The sequence below is a fragment of the Sciurus vulgaris genome (genome assembly GCF_902686455.1).
Source record: "Sciurus vulgaris genome assembly, chromosome: 18".
Classification (NCBI taxonomy): Eukaryota; Metazoa; Chordata; class Mammalia; order Rodentia; family Sciuridae; genus Sciurus; species Sciurus vulgaris.
In genome coordinates, this window is record NC_136479.1 from 9977126 (window position 1) to 10005110 (window position 27985).

General features: G+C 44.7%; 1 protein-coding gene and 1 long non-coding RNA gene across 7 annotated transcripts in view; one reads left to right on the forward strand and one right to left on the reverse strand.

Moving 5' to 3' along the window:
* The window catches only part of CPPED1 (calcineurin like phosphoesterase domain containing 1), a 97981-nt gene extending 83852 nt beyond the window's left edge, over positions 1-14129 (reverse strand). The window contains exon 1 of one of the 6 annotated variants that reach the window (XM_079121423.1): positions 13930-14129. In XM_079121423.1, coding sequence (XP_078977549.1) covers positions 13930-13999 — 70 coding nt within the window. In that variant the 5' untranslated portion in view covers positions 14000-14129. Of the gene's footprint in view, positions 1-13364; positions 13493-13902 lie in introns of those variants that run through there. The other 5 variants (XM_079121417.1, XM_079121418.1, XM_079121421.1 and 2 more) reach the window with 5 other exon arrangements.
* A 4343-nt stretch (positions 14130-18472) lies between these two features.
* LOC306649931 lies at positions 18473-27956 on the forward strand. Its single transcript, XR_013760741.1, has 3 exons — positions 18473-22051; positions 23829-23888; positions 26768-27956. It is a non-coding gene; the product is annotated as an uncharacterized lncRNA (long non-coding RNA).
* Positions 27957-27985: the final 29 nt, after the last annotated feature.

Here is a 27985-nt window from a genome sequence, read left to right on the forward strand (position 1 = left end):
AGAAAAGCTGAATTCTGCTCCATGTTTTAAAGTTGTTAGCAACATTTATTTATTTTACTTGCATAATAACCTTTGTATACTGCTGAATGCTTTTAGCTGTGTTCCTACTCTGAGGTCCTTTGCAGAGTCATTTAAACTATATAAATTAATCAGAACCAGATCCAAGAGGTGATCAGCACCCAAGGTTGCAGCATAAATCAACCTTCCACAACAGAGTTTAGAAATGGTTCCCTACAGCAAATATTTTAACAAGTAGTTTCCTATGACAAATAGCCATAGCCTCAAAAAGTCAATAGTCCTTGGAGCTATTAAAATAAATCTTTCATTACTTATTTACCTAGTAAAAACTTACACAGACTGTCCATTTTAGGATGACGAAGCACAAAGTAGATTCAATAAAAAAAAAACGAATGACAGCTTGCACATCAATACTCAACTTACTTTATCTAATAAGGTCATCTGTTGACTCTAGGGTCTACATTTCCCAAGGCATCTGGATCCTGCTCAGAAGTTGGTCATCTTTGGTCTCATCTTAATTTAAATCGAGGCTGAATTAAAGACATTTGGGACTTTACAATGCTCAGTTCCAAAAGGAGAAATCTTTTATAACAACTCTCAAATTCCTCAAAAGGGTAGCTTTTTCCATTATGAAATTGAATTCTTAACAATATTTGCATTGAATTATTTCACCAAAGATGAAGCAGTTGACTGACATCTCTGAGTATCAGGGTGAGTTTGCAATACCATGCCTTCCAGGGCAAAGCCAAGCATCTGCCCTGCGCACAGCCCACCTTCAGGAGACTCTCTGGAAACATCGTTCTGGCAGTTTAAGCTATACGTGTGTGGAAAAACTGAGGCCCATTTCCAGAGCAGCACAACCAAAAGCATATCATTATTGCCAAAACCAAAACCAAATTCACTTAGGGATTCAGTTTCACCTCTTCATATATGAAACCATACACAGAGGGAAATCCTGACTATTCTAAGAAACACCTGGAAATGAAGGCTCAAGGGCGAGGGAGGAGGCAAGGATGATAAGACAGCAGTGAGGACAGGCTGCCCACAGGCACAGAAGACAGGGCTGGGCTCCTGGCAGGTAGGTTAAACATGCAGACTCTCCAGCTGGCCCAGGCCTATGGAGTCACAGTCTGCAGTGGAAGGGATCCCAGTGACCTGTGTGCAAACCTGTTTGAGAAACATGGTCCTGAAACTCATCAAGGAGCTTTGCTCCCTGGCCACTTAGGTGTGCTGGATGAGCAACAGGAGTGACTTCTCTTTCCCTAAACTGGTGGGGGTGTGTTCATGCTGGGGATTGAACCCAGAGCCTTGTACATGCTAGGCGAGCGCTCTACTGCTTCGTTATATCCCCAGCCCCCACCCCTTTTAAGTTTAATTTTTAGACAGGGTCTCAATAAGTTTCCCAGGACAGCTTTGAATTTATGATCCTCCTGTCAGCCTCTCAAGCACTGGGATTATAGGTGTGCACCACGGTGCCTGGCTAGGGGGTATTTTGTTTTTAGTGTGGTATATTTTTTTTTAGTTTTGTTCTTGTCTGGAATCTTTTTCCTGTTCATTTTTAGGCCCTGCCTATGTCCTGTTCAGGTATTTAGTCCTAAACATTTCTTAGTATTGTTGATGAATGTCTAGTTGTCACCCTTTACATTTGCCTTTCAAAATCAAGTCAAGTCAATGTTAAGAACTTAATTGAAGAATTCCATACTAGTGAATTCTAATACTTTTGATTTTAAGTGACTGTGGTGGAAAGCATGTACAAGCAAGGAGTGTGTGCACCAACAGGTGTGTTAAAAAACACAACAGAAAGATGCATATTTTTCTTACAAAAGAACCTAATCAGGAACCCTAATTGATGACTCTGACAAGACCATGGTCAAATTTTGAGATAAGCTAAGTACTTGTGAGATAAATGAAATAAAGTGAGTTGATTAAATTAAGATCTCATTTCTGACCCAGATGGTACCAAAATTAAGAAAGTAATCTTTAGAAACCCTTGACATGAAGCCCTGGATGATGCCTACAGCGTATTTAGTGTTGATACACAGTAAAGCATATATTTATTTAACTAAAATGCCAAAGTCAGTTGCGAATAAAAACGCCTGTAATGAATTTAATCTTTTAACACAAAGAAATGGTGATTTAGCTATCCACTGCTATACACGGAATTAGCACACATGGAGCAGCTGAAGACGATACCCACATATTATCTCACAGTTCCCGGGGCTCAGGGGTCTGGCATGGCTTAGCCTGTCCACTGCTCAGTCTCTGCAATCAAGTCCTGGCCAGTGCTGAGGAATCAGCTGAAGACTGACATTGGGGTCTGCTCCAAGCACCTTAAGTTGTTGGCAGGATACAGCTTCTTGTGGTCTGTGGGACTTGAGGGCAAGAGTTTCTCACTGGCTATGAGCCAGGGCCAACCCTCAGTTCCTTTGGCAGCTGGACAATATGAAAACTTGCTTCAATAGCGCCAGCAAGGGACTGACCTATTAGCAAATGGGGTTATGATCCTGTGTGGCCAACGATGGATGTAACATCCCCTCACTTCTGCTGTGCCCCTTCTAACACATGGGGCATGAACAACAGGAGGCAGGATCCCAGGGCGCAGGTGAGAATCAGTCACAGATGGCAACCAAAGACCCAGGTCTATCCTCACATACTTACTCAGGTGACCTCGAGTTTGCTCCTGACCTTCCAGTACTGAGCAAAGTAACCCCATTTATTGCAGCCCACTCTAGGGAGGCCGAAAAGCTTCACTCACAGAAATCCACCTCTTCCCACCAAGGCATCAGAAACTGTCATTACTGGAGAGACCAGTTGGTTGTGGTAACCAACCTTTCACTTAACCAAAGTGGGATACTGAGGCTTGGCTAGGGGTCTGGGGGCTCAAGTTCAAGGTTACACTGCTAGTAAGCAGCAGCTTCTACCCAAGAGGTCATGATCTCAGTGCTACTGGGCTGAAGAGAGTCACAAAGAAGAGGGCACAGGCCCCAGGCTGCCACATACTTGTCCATCTTGTTGCAGGCATTTTTGTCTCTAAAAAACTCCTTCGAATGGAACTTTTTGTTAAATTAAATGACACTCTCATAAAGATAATGCTGGCAAGGCCCAGAGTGTTCTCCCAGTCGCCTGTGATGTCCACAGTTTCTGCCAAAAACACAGGCTGATTCAGGGTACAGGCTGGGGTCCAGACACCTATCTCTGGAGGGTGCTAATGGGTGATCTCCTCTAGACATGACAAACTCAAGGTCTGGCTAGCAGATGTGTTCTGTTGGGCCCACGCAGTGTTTATAAATGCTGAATTTGTTGCCAACATTTTTAATTCATGAGTTTGATATATGTCTGGATTTCTGGATTATCATGGAAAATCTGGTTACACTGGGCCCAAGTGGACAGTGCCAACAACTGACTGGGGCTTATGCTCTTGAAACTGTCACAGCCTATGCTTGGCTCCTGCAGACATCTGCAACCATAAGCCCTTATCTATGGTAACCCTTCCATTTTGCTCAAGGTGGGGAAGAGAAGACCCACAAATGCAAATAAATTGAGTGGATCTCACAAAGAGCCAGGGGCAGAAACGGGCCCCAGATGCCCATTTTGCCACAAGGCTGATTCCAGAACAAGATGACGATACTGGTGCAGTTACAGAGAAGCTGTGCCCAGACAGGAGCACCCATGTCTGTCCAAATAGGCCAGAAAAAACACAGTCTGAGCTACCACCATTCTCTAAATCAAGTTTTAAAATTAAAAATATTTTTCAGGAAAAATTTGCCTTAGAAATCCTGTTTATCTGTTGCATAGAAAAACAAAATTGGCCACTTCCAATTTCTTCTATTAGAAGACTATCGCAGCCACCACCTTTCAAAATTGAGGGATAAACAGTGGATTTGGAGTAATATTAAACTATGTGCAGAAAAGACCTGTGAGTTTTCTTTAAACAATTTAATCAGGTGCAAAGCAACTGCATGCAGAGATGAATCTTAAAAGCCTATAAGAATTCATATCATGCCTCACCATTAATCCTTTTCTATGTGACTCTGTTTATGTGCCAAAAATCCTGCCTGAAAGACAGACATTCCAATTGTAATTCTCTTTACAGTTTGCACTTTCAATATCACAAACTAAATGTTTTCTTGGATTTGTCTCTACCAGTATATTTCCTCTCACTCATTTTTATTATACCCTTGGGCATATTTGTCAATTGTTAATGAAAGCTGACTTTTTAATATATACTGAGAATTAGAAATTTCATTGATCCTTTCACTATTACCAGCTAATCACAGACTATAATAAATGCACACCCCAAAGCAAATGAGTCACTGTTTTCATGAAGGACCAGGAAAAGGCCAAAGGGAGTCACCATGCCATCAACAACAGACACAGGATCTGCGCTCTCATGAAGAGAGAAACCTACTACCTATATGCAACCACAAACAGTTCAGGAGGAACACAGTGATAAAAGGGTCTCTTAAGTTGACTTTTATAATGGAAAGTCACACTTTCTAAGTTCAGTTTGGGAAGACAGAGTTAAAATGGTTTTGGTTTAGCAGACTAATTAATAGGCTCCAATCATTAAAGGGTACAAAAACTAAACAATTCAAGGTTTTGGCTCCTGTTCATTTGTCTGACTCAAAAACAATTCAGGAATTGGGAATACTGGGGAGTCACACTTCTCCATTTGACTAGAAAGCCAAAGAATTAACTTAAGAATTAGTCTTCATAGTTGTTTTTTTCTGGGTTGGTCTAAGCTCCAAGCTTGGATTCTCTACCTTAAATTAAACATTTTCACAAGCAAATTCATCATCTTTCATTCATTTTATCCTAGTTCCTTCTGCAGATGTCTCATATTTTGCCACCATCATCTCTAGTCCCCCAATCTACAGATCTTGGGATGGTGCATCACTGCATACACAAGCCAGCCACGCTGCAGTATTCTGCATCTACAATACTCTTGCAGTAGCCCCAGCTTCCTGTCCCACAACTGCCATCCCCTTGGGTCAAGTCTTCAGCACTCCCAGTCAGGGGGACAGCCACCTGCACTTTTCACTGCAGCCCCTGTCCACAGCAGGCACTGCCCACCCCCAACACCAAACCTCCCTGCTAAAGAGCCTCTAGCCTTGAATCTCCATGAGGGTAGGCCCATGTCTACTGCCCACTCTAGCATATCATCAGCTGCATCATCCAGCTCTGGCAGGAGCAGGCATGCAGCAAACGTGCTGTCCAGATGGAGACGTCCTTGGATCCCTGCTCATTCTGACACTGGGGGCTAAAATGAGCCCAAAGCTTTGCCAGCTGTATCTATCACTGGTTCCATTAGACAAGGGACATCCAAAATCACAGGGTGATTTGGACATTAAATATCTACAGACATTTTTGGATGTCACTGGGAGATGAGTATTGCTACTAGAAGTCAGTGGGTAGAGGGAAGAGATGCTGCTAAACATTCCACAATACACAGGCAGAGCCCCAGGACAAAGAACAATCCAGCCAATGACACCAATAAGCTGAGGCTGAGAAACCCTGCTTAAGACATACCACGCAATCCCTCCAGAATGGACCACAATCTGCTCCCCAAACACTCCACCACTTCCACCCCTTCTTCTCTACTCTACCAACTTCCTGCTGAAATCATGTCCATCCAGGCTAGTCGTGCCCCACCTGCACCACAGAGCCTGCCTCCTCCCCTGCGAGCAGACGCAACTCAGCATCCGTCCCTCACTCAAGCGTAGCCTCTGTGCCAGTCCCTGGACATGCAGTAGTGTGCGGGGTTACAGATCCCATTCCCTGAGATCCTACAGAATACTGGGGAAGATGGGTAGGGGACAACTAAATAACTAAGTCAGTGACAACACGGCTTGCTGGAATCACAGAGGTCATCAGGGTGATCACAGGACACAGTGGCTGGCAGGGGGCCTCTGGACTACATTCCAGGCAGGGGGTCACACAAGTCAAAGACCCTGTGTGAAAAATGAGGCTGGAGGAGGAGGCAGGGGTGTGCCCACACCAGGACATGCAGGCTCGAGGAGGGGTTTAAAGCCCCTGCCCAACAAAGCCTCCAGCCCAACAAAACCCTCGTCCTGGTCCTAGTCCAGAATTGAGCCTTGAGCGCCTGCATTCCAACCCCATTTTGACCCTTTATCAACTGTGTGGCATTGTGTGAGTTCCTTAACCTCTCTGGGCCTTGGTTCCTTATTCGTAAAGTAAAAATAACAGCACCCCTCCCTCAAAAGGCTTGTTCTGAGGAATTAATGAGTTAGTACCTGTAACGCATTTGGACTAGGCACAGAGTAAGTGGTCAAATGTAAAGATAGTTACCATGACAACTATTCAGAGTCACCTGGACCCTGTCTTAACAGAGACAAGGCTACTGGAGTCTTACCTATTTCTTTGTTCCCACAAAGTGAAGCTCAGAAAATACCTGATGAGATCATATATATTTACATGCTTTGTCTTAGCATCTTTCCCTTTATACATTGTGGATATTGCTTTGGTTACAAAATAGCAAAGATGGGTAGCTTTACAGCTGCCTGGAGGCTTTCTGGCTAAAGAGCAAATGCCAACAAAATGCAATTTTTGCAGTTCCTCACAGTAGCAATCTGCACAGTGAATCACAATCTAAAAGTCTTCAGCAATACCCTTTATCTTCTCAGGGGACTAATCTTATTTTAGTGGTTAAAAAAAAAAAAAAAAAAACAGTAGCTAAACAATATTTACCACTCTGGGACTATTCTTGGTTTAACAATCTGAAAGTCCCACTGTACAACTGTCAGACTTAATGCAGAAGATGATGGTGCCCATCATTAGTGGGTGCTTAGGCCTTGGTGGCTAGTGACAGCTATTGGGGTGCAGGGTTTCTTTTTGGGGTGGCGGAAATATTCTAAAATTGATTGTGGTAATGGCTGTACAATTCTGAATACCTTAAAAGCCACTGAATTAGACACTCTAAAAGGGTGAATTGTGTGGTATGAGAAGGGTGGTTTAAAAATCATCCCTACTCCTAATAATCAACTGTGACAGCAATCTTCAGTCTTCAAATTATACGTCCTAAGCACCAAGGTGAATTTATCCAGCCTCCTTTCTTAGCCTAAAGGAATCTAAGAGGTGGTTTTTAAGATACACAAAAGCTGCTGAGTCACAGCTTGGCTGCCACAGTTGCCATCCGGGGATGGAGGACCTGCCAAAATCTTTATCTGCAACCCTTCAGAGAACTAAGACAGCAGATGGGCTAGGACTTCTTGGCCAGGTGGCTTTCAGCATCACTGACTTTCATCAACACCATTCTGGACAATAGTTAAAAGGGAAAAAGACATTTCCAGAACCCTCTTTGACTTTTCAAAAGCAGAACTCCTTTTGGGGAGTTGATGGTGGATGCTTGCTATGATTTGTGCCCCCATTCCCCAGGTTCCCCTGCCAAGACAGCAGGAGGCTGCTGGCCCAGGCAAACCTTTGGCGAAAACCAGAAGGCCTGCTTTCGCTGGACAGATGCAGTCCTACAGGTGCAGGGCCAGGCAAACAGAGGCCTGGATGCAGAAAGGACCCTTCCTCCAGGCAGCTGCAGCTCCAGGAGCGGGCACTCGCCCAATAAGCAAAATCTCCTCAATGGAGGCCTTTGAGCAGACTTGCACTTAGTTGCCTAAAGCAGGGACCAGTCTCAAGGCCTCTGCACAAGGCAGGGCTGCAGGGGCAGCTAGAGCAGCTTTCCACCCTACCCAACTCCAGCACTTGTCCCTGAAGGAGCTTGCTCACCACACATCTGTTGTGAGTTGTGCCCAGATCTGTTGATGCTGCCACGTATTTTTAAATCACCTGATTTAATGAAATGTATAAACCAGAGAAATGTGAATTTAACAGTTGTTTCTGATAAGACTAAGATAAATGCTTTGGGAAGACTCAATAAAGGTAAACTGGCAGAAATAAAATACCACCGAATCAGGTGCTGGGGAGAAGTGTTAAAACATTTGAAGGGGAATATAAACCTGGAGGAATCCTTCACTGGGAGTGTTTCCTGGATGATTATTAACTATCTGTCCATTGGAAAAACCCAACTAGAAAAGATTCATCATGGGTATTTGGGGTTCATGCAAGAAAAGCTACAAACAGGTCCATCTGTGAATCCACACCCCAAGGCAAGCCCTTGGCGACTTCAAAAGATTGGTAAATTGATGCACATTTATAGGTTACATGAAAATGAAATGTTAAAAGTAACCATGTAATAATAGTTCTTCCTTCCTCCTCTTCCTTCCTAAGTTGCTTAGGGTCTCACTAAGTTATAGGGGCTGGTTTTAAACTTGCCTAAGCCTCCCAAGCTCCTGGGATTTAGGTGTGCACCACCATGCCCAGCAATTATGTAATTCTTTATGGTTCTCTTCTTTAACTAAATGTTTTCTTACCAATTATGGCTTCCACTGTGGTTAAAAAACATGCAACAATGGAAAATTTCCAATAATTAGACCCCTTCTCCATACACAACTCATTAAGTGGAAACAGAACTTGACAGTGTGAAGACGTCAAACTATAAAACTCAGAAGAAAACACATAGGAGTAAATCTTTATGATTTCGGGTTAGGCAAAGATTTCTTAGATATGACACCAAAAGTGAAAATTACAATAAATAAAGGAGTAAAATGATTAATTGGACTTCATCAAAATTTAACACTTTGGTGCTACAAATAATATCCAGAAAGTAAAAAGACAGTCCACACAATGGAAGAAGATACATGCAAATCACACATCTGATGATGGACTTGTATCCAGAATACAGAGAACTCTTACAGCTGGACAATAAAAAGGCAACACAATTAAAAAATAGATACAAGATCTAAAGAGCCATGTCTTTGAAGATGTACAAGTGGCCACTAAGCACACAAAAAGATGCTCAACATCATTAGTCATTAAGAAAACAAATCAAAACTACAAAGAGATGCCACTTCATGCCCACTGGCTGGCATATTAAACAGATAACAAGCGTTGGCAAGGATATGGGGAAACTGGAACTCTTGTACATTACTGCTGGAATGTAATATGGTGCTTTGGCAAATAGTTTGACAGGTCCTCAAAATGTTAAAGGATAGTGACTAAATGACCCAGCAATTCCAATCCTATGCATCTACCTAAAGAAGCAAACAAACAAACAAATATTCATCTAAAGCCCTGTGACTATTCAGTGTTATTCATAAAAGACAAAAAAAAAAAAAAAAAGGTCCAAATGGGTGAATGTCTAATGTCTATCAATGTCAAGGGCCGGGGCAAATGCTCACCAGTGGGTGGATGGATAAACAAAATGTGCTTACCAATAAAAGGGAACAGCATTGGTAAAAAGGAGAAAAGTCCCGGTACGTACTGCAGCATGGAGAAGCCTCAAAAACATTACACTAAGGCACAGACACAGTCACAAAGGCCACAGATTACAATTCCATTTATATGAAAGGTCCAGAAGAGGCACATCACTGGAGGTCATCGGAGCTGCCTGCGCTGGGAGTGGGAACGTGCAGAGACTGCAAATGGGCTTCTTCCGGGGGCGGAGGGGATGTTCCAAAGCCAGATTGTGACTGCATCACTATAAACCTCCTGAACACTGCTGAACTGAAAATGAGGGAATGTTATGGTATGTATATTATATCTCAATAGTTACTAAAAATAAAAAGGCAAAAACATGCACTCAAAAAATAAAAGCAAGTTTGTCTTTTAAAAATGTCAGTGTGAACTTTTTACATACTAAAATGCACTGGTCCCTCTACTGGCTAACTGATGACTCCAATGAGGTGATAAATAACAAACATTCCAATTTAGTCACAGGGACTTTTAAAAGGAAAATTCCTTTAAAATTTGGTAGTTAGCTGAGCAAAACAGAGCAAAACATTTGTGAATGGGCAGCTCCCAGAAAGACAACAGGTTCTGAGAACTCCAGACACCAGACCGGACAGCATTCATAGACGTCAGAAGTGGGCTACAGAAAACGGCTTAGTCAACCAAGAGGCCGGCTGGCTACAGCTTAACTAGTTGTTTACAGCTCAGTTAACTGGTTATAGGTCCTCCTGCAATCAGCCAAGGTTCAGCTACTGTGATTAAACTCTGTGCCAATTCGGCCTGTTGGGCCTACTCCAAGTACCAAGGCCAAATCCATGGCCTCCCACAAATGCTATTTAACAGAAGCCTCCTCAAGTAAAGACAACTAATTTGACCCAAACGTACGGTACAGTTGAAGCATTCATTTCGTATCTTCTTCATCCTGTTAGAACTGTTTAAATCACAGTATTTTTAACCCTGTTCAAACCTGGGGGAGCATTTCCAGGTCTATTTCTAAAGAGTTATAGGTGAGACCTGCAAGAGATGGGTAAGTTATAGTTTACTGAGAATCCATTTATTTTCTCCACGTGAGAGGATTTCCAGAGAAGAAGAAAAACAGTCAGGATTAAGGAATATAGTCAGCTCCTTTGAACAGCTGCAGACATTTAAAATGTCCAGGGAAATAATCTTCTTAAGATTACCACCCAGGAGCCCTGTTCTCTGAGGGGGAAAATACTCCAGTAGTAAAATGAACTGGAAAAAACAGATTTAGGACCTAAAAACAATTACACATAATTTTTTAAACATATTTTATCTTGATATTTCTCCCTTTGAGGATTTCTGCAGAACAGATGTAATAAACCTCTCAAAAGAGATACTTGCTAGGAGAAAGTAGTCCTAATTAGGATATGTGTCAAGGAAATATAATTATCAATTTGTCTAATTAAAATGAATATCTGAACATGCTCTAGGAATGCGAGTCTTCTCAGGTGAGACATGTAAAATTTATATTTTATAAACATCCATCCACAGAGCCTAGCGGATTATGTTAACAAGGAACAGATGATTGAGATTGAGCCTGGCATATCACACTACTGGAAGAAGGGCTGGGAATATAGTCCCTCATGTATATTACCACTGGGAGAAAGGGCCTGAGAGCAAACTGCTCTTTCACTGGGTGCACGGGTTTCACTTGAGAAACAAAGTGGCTGATTCTGAAGGGGAGGTCTAGTAGTGCAGGTCAGGGTCAGCAGAGCGGTGATTTTAGGGACACTTGCTTAAGTTAAATGAACCCCTCCAACAGGCAATGTGAGTGCTGGCAAGAGATGGAAGAGACAGTCACATCGCATTCTCCTGCGAGTCCACCCTTGTGGCAACTTCACAGGCTTGAGGCTGTTCTTCCCACAGAGCCACCACTGGCCTTAGAGACCTCTAACGGCACCTGTCAAAGTTGCCAGCTCAGCTTACGTTCACTCAGATCTCTGCAACATCTGGCCCCGTGTACCACTCTGCCCATGTCCTCCTGCCCAGCTTTGTTGTCAGGCCAGCTCCTGGCTTTATCTTTCAGAATTTCTGGTTGTTCCTGTTTTGAACTCTCCAGTGTGTTCTTCTTAACCCTAAATACTGACGTACACTAAGGTCACAGACAGATATACATGCACCATCCACTACGTCACACCTCCCCTCAGCAAGGCCTTTGACTCCTAAAAGAATACCTTCTATTCCCCTCTCTGTGATGGTATTCATACCTATAGCACTAGCTGTGCACTGTACCCCACAAGCTGCCAGAAATTGCTGACAGCACCTCAAATCCATCTCATCCAATGTAAGCCTACTTCTTCCTCCCTGGTTTTAGCTAACAGTCCTGCTATTACCAGGACCAATACTTAAAATCCCAACTCCTCTCACTACAGTGGCTCTCAGGGCCCATCAGTTATTTTTTGTGTCAAAGCTCTGTACCTAGATTCTGAGCTCCTGAGGGCTTGATATTTGACCCCACCCCCCCATTTTCTGTAAGATACTCAGAGCACAGTAAAAACATAATATAAATTTCTCCAAGCTAACAGCAGATATGGCAGAGTAATCAGTAACTCTCACACACTGCCGTGGGAAGTATAACTCAGTGTGACCGCTTTGGAAGGCCATTTGACAATAACTGGCAAAGTTGGGAATGATTATATCCTACAACCCAGAACTTTGCTCCTGGGTGTATGCCTTAGAGAAACTCTCCCACATGTCCACAGAAAGACGTGTACAAGAATGTTCCTAATAGCACTGTAAAAAAGAGTGAAAAAACAACTAAATAAATGGTCATTGTATCAGTTAGGATCCAAGCAGGAAATTGCTGGCATACTCAAATTAGGATAATTAAAGGAGGGTTTTAAAGGGGATTATTTGAGATAGGTTGGGCATACAGAAACTACAACAGATAGTGTAGTAGTCCCCAGACAGAAAAGCAGGGCTGCTGTCACTCATACATCTCCAAGGGAAGGGAGGGAGTGTAGCTACCCAAATCTGGAAAAAGAGTGAGAAAAAGACTGTGTTGAAAGAAGCAGCAGCCTTTGGGAGAGGAATACAGACAGGTGAACACAACTCAAGAAGTGGAGTAATAAATATACTGACTTGGGCTTTCCCCTCCTGCTGGTCTCCAGCTGGGGCAGGGCTTCCCATTGGTTGAACCCAAGGGAAGCTAGAGGGCAAGGAGTTCACAGATAAAAGTCCATATAAGTCAAACTACTGAAGCACTGTGGGAAAGGGGGAGAGATTTGGAAAGGCAAAGGGAGAAGAAAGGGAGAGGCGAATTTGAAGACACTCGGCATATCCATCAACAAAATGTATGAGGTATACATTCGTTAAGTATATGCATACATTCATACATACACAAATATTCATAAATATTACCCTGCAGGAAAAGGAGATAAGTAGAACTACTTATAGCACTATAGATACATCTCAAAGATGCCATGTGACTGAAAAAGTCAATTACAGAATGGCACCGTAGCAGGCATGTTTTCCTGACTGTGCCACACATGGATTTCTGGTTGCACATGGCTTCAGAATGCCACTCCCCACCAAGAGTTGCAAAGGAGAACAAGGTTCAAGCAGAGGATTACAGGACAACCGCTTTGAATAGGATAGGTAAGGAGGTCAGGAAACATAACTTCAAAACCAGTGTGAGGTTGAGAAGGAGCCAGTCCACCAGAACTACCAGTATTTGTGGTAACAAGGAAGAGCAGGTGCCAACGCCCTCAGGAGGGAAAGGGCTTGGCCCTTTTCAGTGCAATTCATGAAAACTAGGGAGGCAGGAAAACTGGGCAAGGGAGAGAGTGGTCATGAGCCAGATCATGCTGGGCATCTGGGTGATCTGGAGAATGCCTGGGAGGAAACGTGACTCCAGGTAGGAAAAACAAAAGCAAAACAAAACACCAGAGGGGAATCAGGAACCTCGCTTCCTCTTGACTTGTGGCTCAGGGACGAACCTCACTGAGCCCCTGGCACGTGGCAGACAGCGGGTTACCAGATGCTGAATCTGTGAACACTCCCAACAGCTCTCTGAGGCAGGTAACCCCAATCCCACCGCCAAGCACTCGGCCACGACTCTGGACGGCCTGCCACTCTACTGTTAGCAGATGGCTGCTGCCAACACTGCGGCGAACGACTCCGCAACAGCAGGGTGCAGGGTGCACTGCGGAACAACTTCCTAAGGGGCACGGCCTCCAGCCGCGCTCCTCGGTGCCGCCCGAGACCGCACGAGGCCTCCCGCCCCGCGCACGGGGAAGCTGGGCCGGGAGCTGCTGAGGGGCGCAGGCAAGGCAGGGCTTGGAGGTAGGCCGAACGCACAGCCCGAGCTACTTCTAACGCCGCTCTGCCGCTTCCTCTGACTCTGACTCGCACCGCCAGGCCCGGGCCAGCGAAGACGCCGGCCGTCGCGCGCCCAGCGCTCTGACCCGCCTCTCCCGCTCACCGGGAAGCCATAAGAGCGGGCGGTGCCGCCCCAATTACGGTCCCCAGCCCCGGGTGCAGCCCGCGATGGGATCCGGCTGGAGGCGCGCGCACACCAGACCCGAAGGTTCCCCCGGCGGAAAGTTCCGCATATCGGTCGACCTCTTACTGGGCGAAGGCCGGCGGTACCTGAAGAAAAGGCGTCCAGGGTCCTTCCCCGGGCTCTCTGGAAAACACCCTCGACCTCCGCGGCAGACATGGCGAGCGAGTTTCTGGCCTGTCCGGCACGCTGCGTGGGAGGGAGCGGCAACTCCACACCGCCCAACCTTGGCCTGCCCCTCCCCGGGCGGCGCCCTCTTCTTGAGGCGGGGCGGGCTCGGCCCCTCGGGGCGCCTCTAGTGCTGCCTGGGCGGGACCGAGGCGTGAGCGGTCCCTCGGGGATCGACCCGGCGCCTGGCGAGAGGAGGCCGGGCGTCTGGAGCCCGCAGCGCAGGGCGGCTGCCTTGGGTTCAATCTTTGGGTTTCCTTAAAGGTAGGGTTGCCGAGTGTCACAAGTGAAAGTCCAGGACCTCCCCTCAGTTAACTTGGAATTTCAGGTTTAAGCAAAAACAAAAACCAAAAAACAAACAAAAAATTGATTTAGTGTAAGTCTATCCCATGCAATTTTGAGAGATAATTATGCTCAATTTGTTTTTCCTTGTTTACTTGAAATTCCATTTCAACTGGAAGTCCTGATTTTATCCGGATAGCCACGTTATCACAAGGTCCAAAGGGCCGGACTCTGCCCCAGCACAGTCCTAATGGTGACATAAAGCCCGGGCATGTTCCACACCAGCCCGCCTCTCCCCACACTAGCCTCTAAGTTCATTAAACATGTAAATCCAGGTCCCTCGTTGCATCGGCAGTTCTGTCTGCTCCTGCTGAGCCCCTTGGAAAATCAAGGCCTGTCCTTAGATGACACTTCCATGGAAAGGCCTTACCCCACACATTTGCACACTCTTCCATTCTAAACCTAGTCTCCCTCCTGCTTAGAATGGCGCCCTGTTCTTGTCCCTGGTTGCACTTTGCACAGTTGATAGTCACGTGTTAACAGGTGGAATTACTTGTTTAATGTCTTCTTTCCCAACTCATCTGTAAGGTCAGTGAGGACAGTTAGCTTAACTGTCTTGCTATTGTTTGAATAAATAAACAGATGATGATATCTTGGCAAACTAGCCCTATTTTGAACCTGGGCAGTGGTTGGACACAGCTCTATATGCAGATCTTGAGTAACTTTAGAACTGCACCAGTGCACTGGATGACAATAACTTTTGCGACTAAACCTTGTCCCACTGAGTCCCGGCAACCTTTAACCTCACACCTGAAGGCTCATTGCTATACAGAGCAGTGGATCCACTTTCTTCTGGTGGTGCTTTTTCAGTTCTTCCTTTCATTTGTCTGCCTGGAGGCTTAGAGGAGGCACACAGGCAGCCTGAGAGGACTATAATCCTGGGCACTGTTTTTTGGGGCACTTCTCTGCTGTGTGACCTTGGGCAAATCACTCAATCTCTCTGAGCTTCAGTTTCCTCATCTAAAATATTATGATCATAGCACTAACCTCACATGGTTTGCATGAAGAGTACGTAAATCTGTAGTCAGCATTTCTAGATCAATCTAAGTGCTCAATACGTTTTTGCTATAGTTGATATGGTTAGAACTGTTGTTATTGTCATTGTTGAAATACCCTCCATTATAGTCTAGTCAAAATTCTCCTCTTTAAAGATCATCTTCATGCATCACCTTTGAAATCACTTGAGGTTCATTTCATTGCAAGATAATTAAAAATTTGTTCAAATTGGCTTAACCAGAAAAAGAAATCCACTGGCATGTGTAAATTAAAACATGGCAGCAGCTTCAGGAGAGGTTTGACCCAGATGCCGGTGTGATGTGGTCAGAATCCAGTTTCTCTCTAGTTGCCTTCTCTGCCTTTTGTAACTTGGCTTTGTCTTTGCTCTTTGCAGAATGGACTTCCTCTCACCACTTATAAGCTCCAGTCTCCTCCACAGGAGCTCCAGGACTGCAGAGGTTCCAGAGCATGCCTCTCGAGACACCATCCAGGCAGGAGAAAACGGAAGTTTCTTTTTTCTCAGAAACCCCCAGCAAACATCTCCGTTCATCCCTGCCATGCCGGTAGATACGTGCTCCTCTAAACGAAGGTCAGAAGGGTAAATGGCATGTTTAAATTGACGGGAGCCAGCAGGGCTACCCAGGAGATGGAGGGGCATCAGTATCACCCCAGCCGCCTGCTGGGAATGGGAAGCACAGTCCTCTTAAAATGAGATCTGGATGCTCTTGCCCCAGTAAAGGGGGGAATGACCGATTTTTAAGAAGAGCCATGTTATGGTTTAGATGTGAGGTGTCCCCCAAAACCTCAGGTGGGAGACAGTGCAAGAAGATTCAGAGCTGAAATCAATGGGTCATGAGAGCTGTACCCTAATCAGTGGATCAATCCCCTGATGTGGATTGACCAGGTGGTAACTGTAGGCAGGCAGGGTGTGGCTGGAGGAGGTGGGTCACCGGGGCACGTCTCTGGGGTTTGTATTTGTCCTTAGTGAGTGGATCTCTGTCTGCTTCCTGGTGCATGTCCTGAGCTGCTTTCCTCCTCCGTGCTTTTCTGCCATGATGTTCTGCCTCACCTCAGGCCCAGAGCCATGTAATTGGCTGATCATGGACTGAAGCTCTGAAATCATGAGCCCAGAGAAGCTTTTCCTCCTCTGAGTTGTTCTTACGAGGTCTTTTGGTCACAGTGACGAAAACACTGATTGAACAAGCCAGTAGGTACTCCGTTGTATTTCCCGTGTGGAGTGAGCATGGTGTGGGAATGTCAGCCAGGGACTCCATGTCCCCTCCACCCTCTTGTCCCACCCTGCCCCCGTAGCAGCTATACTTATTAAGAGACCAAATCCACATGTGCCATTAACTGGAGACCCAGCTGTGCTATTAAGAGCATCAGTTGCTGTCTGGAGCTTCAGCACAGCCTCACTCCATGAAGCAGGCAGGGCGATTTGTCCTCACACTCAAAGGCCCTCGGTTCCTGGGCCTTTGTCATCTCCCTTCTGCCTTTTATAGATCACTTGTCTCCTCCTCGCACTCAGGCCTTGAGTGGCTGCTCCTGGCTGCTCGGGCATCTCCTGCTAGCAGATTCCCACCACCTGCCTCCTTCCCTTGCTTCTCAACTGCCCAGGTTTGTGAGGCCGATGATAGAGGCTGGTAGGACTATAAGCCAGGTTGACTTGTGAGTTTGAGCCAGTGGTCTTGGGAGAAGTGTCAGTACTTTGCTTTAATGGGGGTAGTCACTCCTGGTTAGACTTGTGAGGGTTAATTTTGTGTGTTAACTTGGCTGGGCCATAGTTCTCAGATATTTGTTTGAACATTAATTGGATGTTTCTGTGAGGATGTTTTTGGAATGAGATTTGTATTTACATTTGAACTTTGAGTCAAGCAAAGTATCCTCTGTAACGTGGGTGGGCCACATCCAATCAGTTGGAGGTCTGAATGAACACTACACTGACCTCCCAGAAGAAAGAGGGGATTTAACTAGCCGATTGCCCTTGTCCTTGAACTGGAGCATCAATGTTCGTCCTGGGGTCACCAACCTGCTGGTCCAATCTGCAGATTTTGTACTGGCCAACCTCCATGATCATGTGAGCCATGTCCTTAAATCAAACCTCTTTCGTAGATGTAGACGCTGCCTATCGATTCTGTTTCTCTGGAGAACCCTGACTAATATAGACAGTGGGAGATCTTTCTCTGGAAGCGTCCTGGAGTTGGGCTCATGATTGTCATTGTTCTGGAGTGAAGGGTAATATCCTCATGCAGTGCCTTTGAGCTCTGTGGAACCTTGAGAGCACTAGCTAGCTCCTAGCACTGTGGGTGTCAGATGCCATTCACCTTGTGCTAGTCCCGACCTGCATCTGTGTAGGTGGGCCTGGGGTATGGGTTGGGGATGGGAAGGGTGGCCCCTGAAAAGCAAGGGTTTGGGTTTTACCTATTTGCTCTTTCTTTCTTCTTCTTCTTCTTCTTTTTTTTTTTTTACTGAAAATTAAATGACTGAGTTTTTAGACTAAGACAGAGTGCCATGTGTGCTCTCAAAACAACAAAATGTGAATGTTATTTTTAAAAAATTACCAGCTTAGCTGATATTGTCATAGACTTGGTGGAAACAAGAGTTTTACAGTTTTTTTTTTTCTTTGAAAGATGATAGAAAAATTTATGGAAAATTCCAAGCTAGACCTCTGTTCTGTAACAGAAAAGCGAGTCCTTTGACCTTTTAGACATCCCTTTATAGCCCTTGTTAAGTGAGTTGTTTCCAACTCATGTTTTCTTTTCATTATTGGAAATAAAACAATTATGCATGTTACCATACATAATTATGCCTTACGAGTGCCAGCCAAGCCATTTCATGCACCTTCTCTTTTTATTCCCCAAACACAATGAATGTAATCCCAGTGGCTGGGGAGGCTGAGGCAGGAGGATCGTGAGTTCAAAGCCAGCCCCAGCAAAATTGAGGTGCTAAGCAACTCAGTGAGACCCTGTCTCTAAATAAAATATACAATAGGACTGGGATGTGGCTCACTGGTTGAGTGCCTCTGAGTTCAATCCCTGGTACCAAAAACAAACAAAAACGAAAACAAACACACACACATAAACACACACAAAAGAAAAGAAAACAAAACAAAACAAAAGCAAAAACACCCAAATGAAGTTTTGCCTCATTTTAAAGATGAGATCATGGAGCCTAAGGGAGGCTTTGTAACTGCCTGGAGTCATCCCACTATTTACCAAAATAACAAAGCTGAGGTTCCCTGTCTCCCTGCTCTCTGTCCCTGGTCCTGGATTTCCACACCTCGGGTGCGCTTTAGAACTATGCCAGGCCTCCCTGTACTGCCTGACATCTGGCTTGAGGACTTTCTTAAGATGTGACTTTGAAAACTCATTCCTGTTTGACATCATTGTTCAGGAAACAACCAGTAGTTGCCTTAGAGGTTAGACTGGTGACCTGGTTTAAGGTCAGATCATGTGACTTGCTGTAAATGTTCTACTGGCCAGCACTGTGGCCTTAGGCAAGCCCCCGGACTTCACTGAGTCTCCTTGGCCTCACATGTGAAGTGGGGATTTTCATGTTACCTACAGACTTGTTGGCAGAATTCAGTGACACAGACTAAAGTGTATCTCACAGCACATAATAATTGCTCAATAAATGGCTTGTTAATATTACGGTTGTTGGTATTTCGGAGAAGCCATTGACAACTTCCCAACAAGGCGGAACACTCAGGCTCAGAGGGAGACCCAGGTTGGAATAGAGATCTTGAGCCCAATAACTGCTCCCAGTGAAATCACATCTGGGCAGTCCTTTCTTATATCCTGTTTCTTCAGATTGTACTGTCCAATTCGGTGACCACTGGTCACATATGACTACTTCAATTCATAAAAATTAAATAAAATTTGAATAACAGTTTTTCAGTCACACTAGGCACATTTCAATGCTCAAAGGCCTTGTTCATATGGCCAGTCTTGGGGGAAAGTACAGGATACCCAGTGAAATTTGAATAAGATAAAATATGTTCCAACATTATTATGATTTAGATATGTATCTCCCCAAAACTCATGTGTGAGACAATGCAAGAATGTTCAGAGGTGAAAAGATTAGATTATGAGAGTTTTTAATCTAATCAGTAGATTAGATTAATCCTGATGTGGATTAATTGGGTGGTAACTGCAGGCACGTATCCTATGAGTCACTGGGAGTGGGCCTTTAGGTTTGTATTTTGTCCGTGGTGAGCGGAGCTTTCTCTGTACTTCCTGGCTGTCATGCGCTGAGCTGCTTTCTTCCACCATGCCCTCCTGCCATGATATTCTGCCTCACCTTGGTCCCAGAGCTATGGAGTCAACCAGCCATAGACTGAACCTATGAAACCATGAGCCAAACTGAGCTTTTCTTCTCTGCATTGGTCTTGTCAGGTGGTATGATTATAGTGATGAAATAAAATAACTAAAACAAACATTTATATTAAAAAATAATTTGATGTTTATCTGAAATTCTGTGTAACTGGGCATCTGTGTCCCATTTGGAAATCCTAGGCTAGTGGCTGCCATCCTGAACAGCAGGTAGGGAAGATTCTATTGGTGCAGCGATTTCTACTGTATAGTACTGATTCAGAACATGGATGGTCAACTTGTCAGAAGTCAATGGACCCTGTCTGTTACTTCTTTTCTTCTGTCCATTGGCACATCATTGACCTGTGAGCACAAATACCCCTAATAGATATTCCTAATGAAGTTCTCGGCCTTTAAGTCCTATAATACTAATTATTCTGATTCTTTTTTTACCCAGTGACTTGAATTTCATGAAAATGGTTTTTTTTTCTCCTTGAAGCTATAGTCCTCTCGATTCAAACGTACACTGAGTGTACAGTTGAAGCTGTTTGCAGAGATGTAAGCTCCCCGAGGCTTATGTGTCCATTGGGGTATACCAAGTATGCAGAATAGGACCTGATATATGCAGCGCCTTAGTCATCACATGATAGATTGAGTTTGCTTCTTGATTCGACTTACTAATGTTGAGCGTTCTGAGGGAAGATTTCAAATTCCATTTAATTTCTCTGCCTGTCTTGGTGTTGAACCAAGTCACGATAAATAACAACTGTGCAATTCTACATGCTTCAGCCCCTGCATCTCGCATCTTTCTTCAATTTGTCACGTGTCCATGTAAAGTACCTGCAGTTGGCTCCTGACCCTTTCTGGATGACATTTGTGTTACCGGGGGCTCAGGACAAAAGGGAAAAGCTTGGTTTCCTTGGCAAACACTGTTTACAGCTCGGCTTTCCTCTGCTCTCATTTTATTTTTCCATCTTCCCCCTGCTGGGCACAGTTTGATTGAAAGCAAATCCTGTGATTGCTAATGTCATAATAATGCTTTGTTTCCCACAAGAAGGAGCAACCACACAAAAGTCAGAATCCGACAAGTTTTACTGGTTTTTATCTTCCCAAAGCACTAGCCTGGTTTTTTACTGAGTTAATGTTCTGGAGAAATGAGGGCTGTACCCGGATGCACTCCAACAGCGTGAGTCTGGAGGTTCTCTCTCGGGACTCCAACACATCCGTCTCCATTAGCGCCTGGCTGCGTGTTAGAATTACCTGGGGAACCTTTTAAGCATATCCTTCACCCTGGAGTTTCTGATTGAATAAGTCCTGGGTGAGACCTCAGCATGTGTCTTCAATACGTCCTGGGTGATTTTGATCTGCCCCCTGGAGGAAAACTGCTGTTCACTGCAGGATGAGGCCAACACCTGGTCCAGGTCAGTGGCAAGTGAACGTGACAGCCTAGGGCTGCAGTGTGATGACTCGAGTGAACTCATCCTGCTGAGTCCTCAGCACTGGGACGTGAGCCTTTTAACACAGGGTCCCATGTTCGTTTCAGTACAGCCTTTAAGATTGCACACTGGTTTGAGTAACGTCCCTTGCCCTAAATTCCTGTCCACCTAGAACCTGATGCCAACTTGTTCTTATTTGGAAATATGTTCTTTACAGATGTAATTGAGTTAATATGAGGTCACACTGGATTAGGGTAGGGCCTACACCCAAAGCTGGTGTCCCTTTATGGAGAGGAGAGGACACTCAGAGATACACATGGAGAAGGCATTGTGATTTAGGTGTGGTGCCCCTCCAAAAGCTCATGTGTGAGTACAAGAAGGTTCCGAGGAGAAATGATTGGGTTTTGAGAGTCTTAACCTCATCAGTGAGTTAATCCCCTGATTGGGATTAACTGAATGGTAACTGATATGGTAGGGTGTGGCTGGAGGAGGTGGGCCTTGGGGGCGTGGCTTTGAGGTACATGTTTGTGTCTGGCAAGTGGAGACCTTTCTGTCTCTCTCCTTTCTGATCACCATGTGAGCTGCTTCCCTCTGCAACACTCTTCCACCATGATGTCCTGCCTCACCTTGAGCACCGAGCAACAAAGCCTGCTGTCTGTGGATGGAGACCTATGAAACTGTGAGCCCCCAAATGAACGTTTCCTCCTTGACAGTTGTTCTGATTGGGTCTTTTCGTCACAGCAGTGAAACAGCTGACTAAAACAGAAAGCCAGGTGAAGACGGACACAGAGATTGGAACCGTGTGTCCACAAGCCAAGGAAAGCCCAGGCTTGCCCACAAACTTCAGAAGCTGGGAAGAGGCAGGAACAGAGCCTCTCTAGAGCCTTCAGAAGAAGCATGGCCCTGCTGTCACCTGACTTCTGGCCTCCAGACTGGAGCGAGAATCGATTTCTGGTGTTGTAAGTCACCCACTTTATAGTTCTTTGTCATGGCAGGCCTAGGAAGCAAATGTGGGTCTCTGCTATTGCCATTTGACAGATGAGAAAACTGAGGCCGAAAGAAGGAAATGAAGAAGTTAGATATGGGCTCTAGCAGCTGACTTTATACCAGGACTGTCCGAAAGTGTCATGTGCTGTTCAAGAGCTTTGGAGGAAGAGAGACCTGGGTAGCATCTCCCAACACAGTCACATGACCTTGGACAAGCCTTTGTCTTGGTGAGCCAGTGTCCTCATCTTTGAAATCAGAGTTTTGGGGAGAAGTAAATGAGAAACTGCAGGAAAGACACCTTGATCTGCAGGTGGTCCCTAGCAAATATAGTACCTGTTATTAGTGTCAGCATTAAAAAATAGATGAGGGGGCTGGGGCTGTAGCTCAGTGGCAGAGCACACTGGGTTCGATCCTCAGCATCACATAAAATTAAATAAATAAAGATACTGTGTCCACATACAACGAAAAAAATTTAAAAAATATTTGAAGCTGGCAGGGATGCTCTCGGAAGGAGGAGGAATCAGAATTTAATTCTGATTTTGTGCTAAAGCTACACCCCTTATGTGGCTCAATTGTGTTTGGTCAGTAGTCAACTGGAGGGCAGGGAGGAGGGTCTTGAGCGCCCCCTAGAGGAGACAGTGGGTAGTGCTCTGTGAGCTGGCAAGGAAAGGAGGGAAGAGTGCATCTCTAGAAAGATGAAGAAAGACTGGGAAAGAGGAGTCGGACGGTGGTGGACCTGGGATGCTGGGCAGAGGAATTGTTTCCAGATCGACAGAAAGGCAGCTGAAACCCGGACTGGCTAGCCGTAAGGTCCTGGCAGTCACAATGAGAAAGACAAAACTAGGGGCCAGGTGTCATGGAAAAGAGGGCCTGTTGACGAAATGAATACAGAGGCTCTAGGAATCAAGGGCTTAGGCTTCTCACCTGAGAAATTGGAAGAAAAAGTGATTCTTCTCTGAGAAGTTAGCTAGAGAGGAGACCGAGTTTGAGGTTCAAAACAGAAAATGAGTTGATTTATTTTTGGTGCTGGGGACTGAACCCATGGCCTTGTACCTGCTAGGCACGTGCTCGACCACTGTGCTACATCCCCAGCCGAAGAAAATCCTCCAAGGCCATACTTGGAGGCCAAATTGGAGGGAATTTAAGAGTCATGAAACCTGGATTCTGGTTCCATAACCAACAATGCCAACAATGGTACCAACAAATCCATCGCATGACCCTCCTAAGCCCTAGTTCTTGTATCTTTAGGAATTGAGGGCACCACATCAGACAAGGGTAAGCAAACTGGCAGATGTGGTTTATTCTACACAAGGTCTTACACTTTAATTTGCTACCAACATTTCAAAATTGAGATTTTGTACGAATGCCCAGATTTGAGCCCCCAGCAGTTGGAGGAAGCTGAGCACCAGCTGCCCCTTCAGATGGACACATGCTTGTTTTCTTACTGACCCCACCTGCCCCACTGTCTTCCTGATGCTGAGACAAGTATCAGGGGCCATTTGCCATCTATCTCCAGCCTGCTTCACCTTTCAGGTGACCTTCCTGACCCCCCTAGGCAGTTGAGTTTGAGATTTTCTATGCTTTGAATGTGCCTCCCAAAGCTCCAGTGTTGAAACCAATACCGAATGGAGCAATATTGAGAGGTAGGCTACTGTAGCAGGAGTGCTTCATTATTGCGAGGTGGGGGGGGGGTTGTTATAAAAGTAAGTTCAGCTCCCTATTGCTCTCTCACAGTCTCTTGCCTTCCAGGCACAAATGCCCCAGTCAGATGCAGTTACCTCCATCTTGGCAATCTTAGCCTCCAGAATGGTAAGAAATAAATCTGTTTTTTTAAAATTACTCCACCTCAGGTATTCCATTATAGTATCACAAAACAGATGAAGACAAAATCCCTGGGTTCGATGTTCTTTAAAGTCCTCCCAGGTTCATAGATCTGTATTTTACCTCCATATTTTGTTGGATGTACAAGTCCAGGGAGAAGTCAAAGTTAGTGGTACCTATTTGGGAATTATATGCGTAGAGGTGATGGCTAGGACCTTTCTACAGTTACACAAGGTGTAATTACAATTACAATTACACAAGGTGTAATTGTAGCAAAAGAAGAGCAGAGAACCAAGGACAACATATTCACCCATGTTAAGGATAGTCAAGGTTAAGAACAGGAGGAGGGTGAAAGGCAATAAAGGAGGCAGAAGTTGAGATGAATAGGAATAGTGCAGGATGATGGAAGCAAAAGAAGTCTCAAGGAGACATGGATGTCAGAGACATTTCAGGAAATCTAGGGACAGTGCAGTAACTATAGCAACTGCTGACAGACTGAGCATCTGCATGTGCTCATTTTATTCTTGCAGCAACCCAATGTGGGGGGACATTATTTGGATAACTTGTCCAAAGTCATATAAAATAAGAATAGAATTCTTCGAATAAAAGCCAAGTATGATTCCATCAATTCTTGGAAATCTAGAACTAGTAGGACATGCCACTCATTTTTAAATGAGGAGTCCTCAAGGACAAAACATAACCATTCAAGGGTTGAAGGCAAAAGAAAGCACAGAGGTAACTGGTGCCCACTGTCTATGAAGAATAACCAGTCTTAAGAAGACAACCCATGGAAGCATTTTCAAGTCACCAGTTGTTGACCATACATTTGATTTTCCTGATTTTCTTGGGTAGATTTCTGAAGACACCATGGTTTTATTCCTATTTTAGTTTATGGTAGATGACATTGTCCCATCTCAAATCTTTGTGTCATGTGAGTGTTTGCACAACTTACTCTTCTTATTTCTGACATCATTGTCCCAGTAAGACTATAAGCAGAAAACAGCACTCTATTTTCAACAGAGGGAATTTAATGCAGGGTATTGACTGAACAGGGAAGGTCTGAGGGGCCAGAGATCTCTGAGGCAACCAGAGGTTTCAACCACAGGGAGACATTCCCACCTCTGGGCTGGGGTTGGAGGGAGGAGGTAGTGTTACCAGGGCCCATGGAGGTCCCACAGAGGGCTCGTCTAGTGGGAAGTCAAAGCCACAGAGAAGACATAGTCCCTGCCAGAAACACTGCCAAAGGCAGAAAAAATCGAGGAGAATGACCCCAATCTCCCGTGGGTGCCACCATGGGCTAAACCCAGCCTGGTGACATGGGAGGCTCACGTCTCAACCCACCAGAGTCAGACCAGGGGAAAGGTTACTCAGGAGGCCTGATGTTTGCAGAATGTCTTAAATAAAAATCAATTTTAAACCACCTTACCAGTTTCCTCAGGGGATTCAGGATAATTTCAGTCCACTCTTTGTCAAGAAAAGTTTGTCTCTTGAGTCTGTGTACTTGGACTGATGAAGGAAAATGGATAGCAGGTATAGAGATCTTTGAAAGGAGATGGATCCACTGTTACTGTAGACATAATGGTAACTGGTGGCCACTTACTGGCATGCCTCATGTGCCCAGGGGTTGCATACATTACCTTCATGTATTGCACAGATCTTGACAGAGTAGGAAGCACTCTGAATGGGGCTGGGCAAGGCCACACAGAGAGGGCAATGTATAGCTCTGCCCATGTCTCTGCCTGGAGTTTTGCTTTGTTTCGTTTTGTTTTTTGGTGTTGGAGATTGAACCCAGGGGTGCTTAACCACCGAGCCACATCCCAGACCCTCTTATTTTGTATTTTATTTAGAGACAGAGTTTCGCTGAGTTGCTTAGGGCCTCGCCAAGTTGCTGAGGCTGGCTTTGAACTTGTGATCCTTCTGCTTCAGCCTCCTGAGTCACTGGAATTATAGGCGTGCACTACCATGCCCCGCATGTACAGCTTTTTATGCTATATTAGCTTCTCAAACTTCAGGAATTTGGGAACAGCCTTCACAAGTTTTGTCATATTTGCATCCTTGCAGATCTATTCTCTCATTCTCTCTTTCTTCTTTCCTCCCCTCCCTATAATTTTTAATCAAGACATTTAAAAAAAAACTTACATTTGAAAGTAACTATGGTCACCACTAAAAATGCAAAGTCTTTATCAACTCTTATAATAGAAGATAACCCCAAAAAGAAATACAGTGAAAACATGATTGGAATTCAGGTGGCCATGTTGGGGCTGGAAGCGCTGAGCTTGGGACCTGCCCCTGGGCACGGGGGAAGATTAGCAAGTGTCAGAAAGGTGCCTAAGTATGCCAGCACGGACTGGGACTTTCCCCTTGTTCTCATCAGCCTGGCTGAAAGGGAGTGGAAAAGGGAATAGCGTTCTGTGAAACTGGATGGTATTGGACATTGGAGTTGGAAAGTAGGATGTATATCAATGGTAGTTTGAATGAAGGCTCTTCTAATCTCCAGAACCTGTGAATGTGCTGCCTTACCTAGTCCAAGAGGTTTTACAGATGTGAATGAGGTAAGGCTCTCAAGATGGGGAGGTTGTCCTAGATGATCAGGTGGACCCAGTGTAATCACAAGAGTTCTTAGAAGATGGAAGGGGATTTGAGGACAGATGCAGAGGTCAGAGACTCAGACACTGAAGATGGAGAAAAGAGGGGCAAAACCAAGGCTTGGCGATGGCCCCTTGAAGCTGGAAAGGCAGAAAAAGACCCCCAGAGACTCCATCTCCATTTTAGCCTGGAGGACCCTTCTGTGCATTCTGACCTTCAGAACTGTAAGAGGACACATTTGCCTGCTTTTAAGCCACGACATCTGTGGTTATGTGTTACAGCAGCAACAGAGGACTAAGCCACTCCCCCACCTGGGAAAGTGCGACTGTTACCAAACTGCCTCAGGGAAGGGGAGAATGAGCCTTGGAATCTAGTCCCACCTGACCTAAGAACTTCCTTCCCACTGGTGCCTGTCAGATGGACAAAGCTGGACCCCTGAGGTCTGTTTCATGAAAGGCCTAGGATGGGACCTGGCTACAGGTCTGTTACTCAGTCATGTTCTTGAGTGATGCTGGCTCCCTGGCTCAAGGCTTTGCTGTGGTAACCCACAGCCCTGTTGTCTCTGTTCACATATGCAAAATAGCCTCAAGCACAGCACAGTATGATTCCTAGCTATTTCTCTTCTCCTCTCCTCCTCCTCCTTCTCTCCTTCCTTCCTTCCTTGCTTTTCTCTTTTAACCCTTAGTGCTTCATTCAGGGAAGCTGCTTTTTGTAAACTGTGTGTCCTGGGAAGTGGGGGGTGGGGGCTCAATGGTAGAGCACTGGTCTTGCATGTATGAGGCCCTGGGTTCAGTCCCCAGCACAGCAAAAAGAAAAAAATACAGGAAACTAACGCTGGGCTCAAGACTTAGAGGCCTGAAAACTGACATCAGAGTGCCCCTTTCTTTGTCATTGAAAATAATTCCAAAATTAGGATGAGAAAATCCAATAAAATTCTGATTATGTCACATTCTGATGGTAGCATTGGGTTTGGATGTTTAGATTTTTGGAATATCATACATCAAATTCTTTCCTATTTTCCCTCCTTTTCTGACCCTTTTTCCCAGTGTTTTGTCTGCTGAATATTCTGACATTGCAGGAAAAACAGTGGTATTCTGTGTGAAATTTAAGGGACTTCTTTAACCTCCAGGGGTGTTTAATCACTTAATAAAGTCATGATGTTTATAAAATACTAAAGAAATTAAGAGAAAATGTGAGTTTCTTATAATTCAATTTTTCCCAGCCTTTAACTAATTTGGGACATATATATATACATATATATGTGTGTGTGTGTATATATATATATATATGGATACATATATATATTTTTTAATATTTTTATATTTTTTATATATTTCATATATATAAAATCTATAGTCTCCCAACTTTTTAATGCCTATGGGAATGTGTATATGTGAATGTGTATGCATGTATAATTTAAGCTCCAAGAAATAAAACTACTGTTACCTGTTTTAGTTCACAAACAGCTGGAGGTAGCATGGGAATAAGGCAGGTAGAAA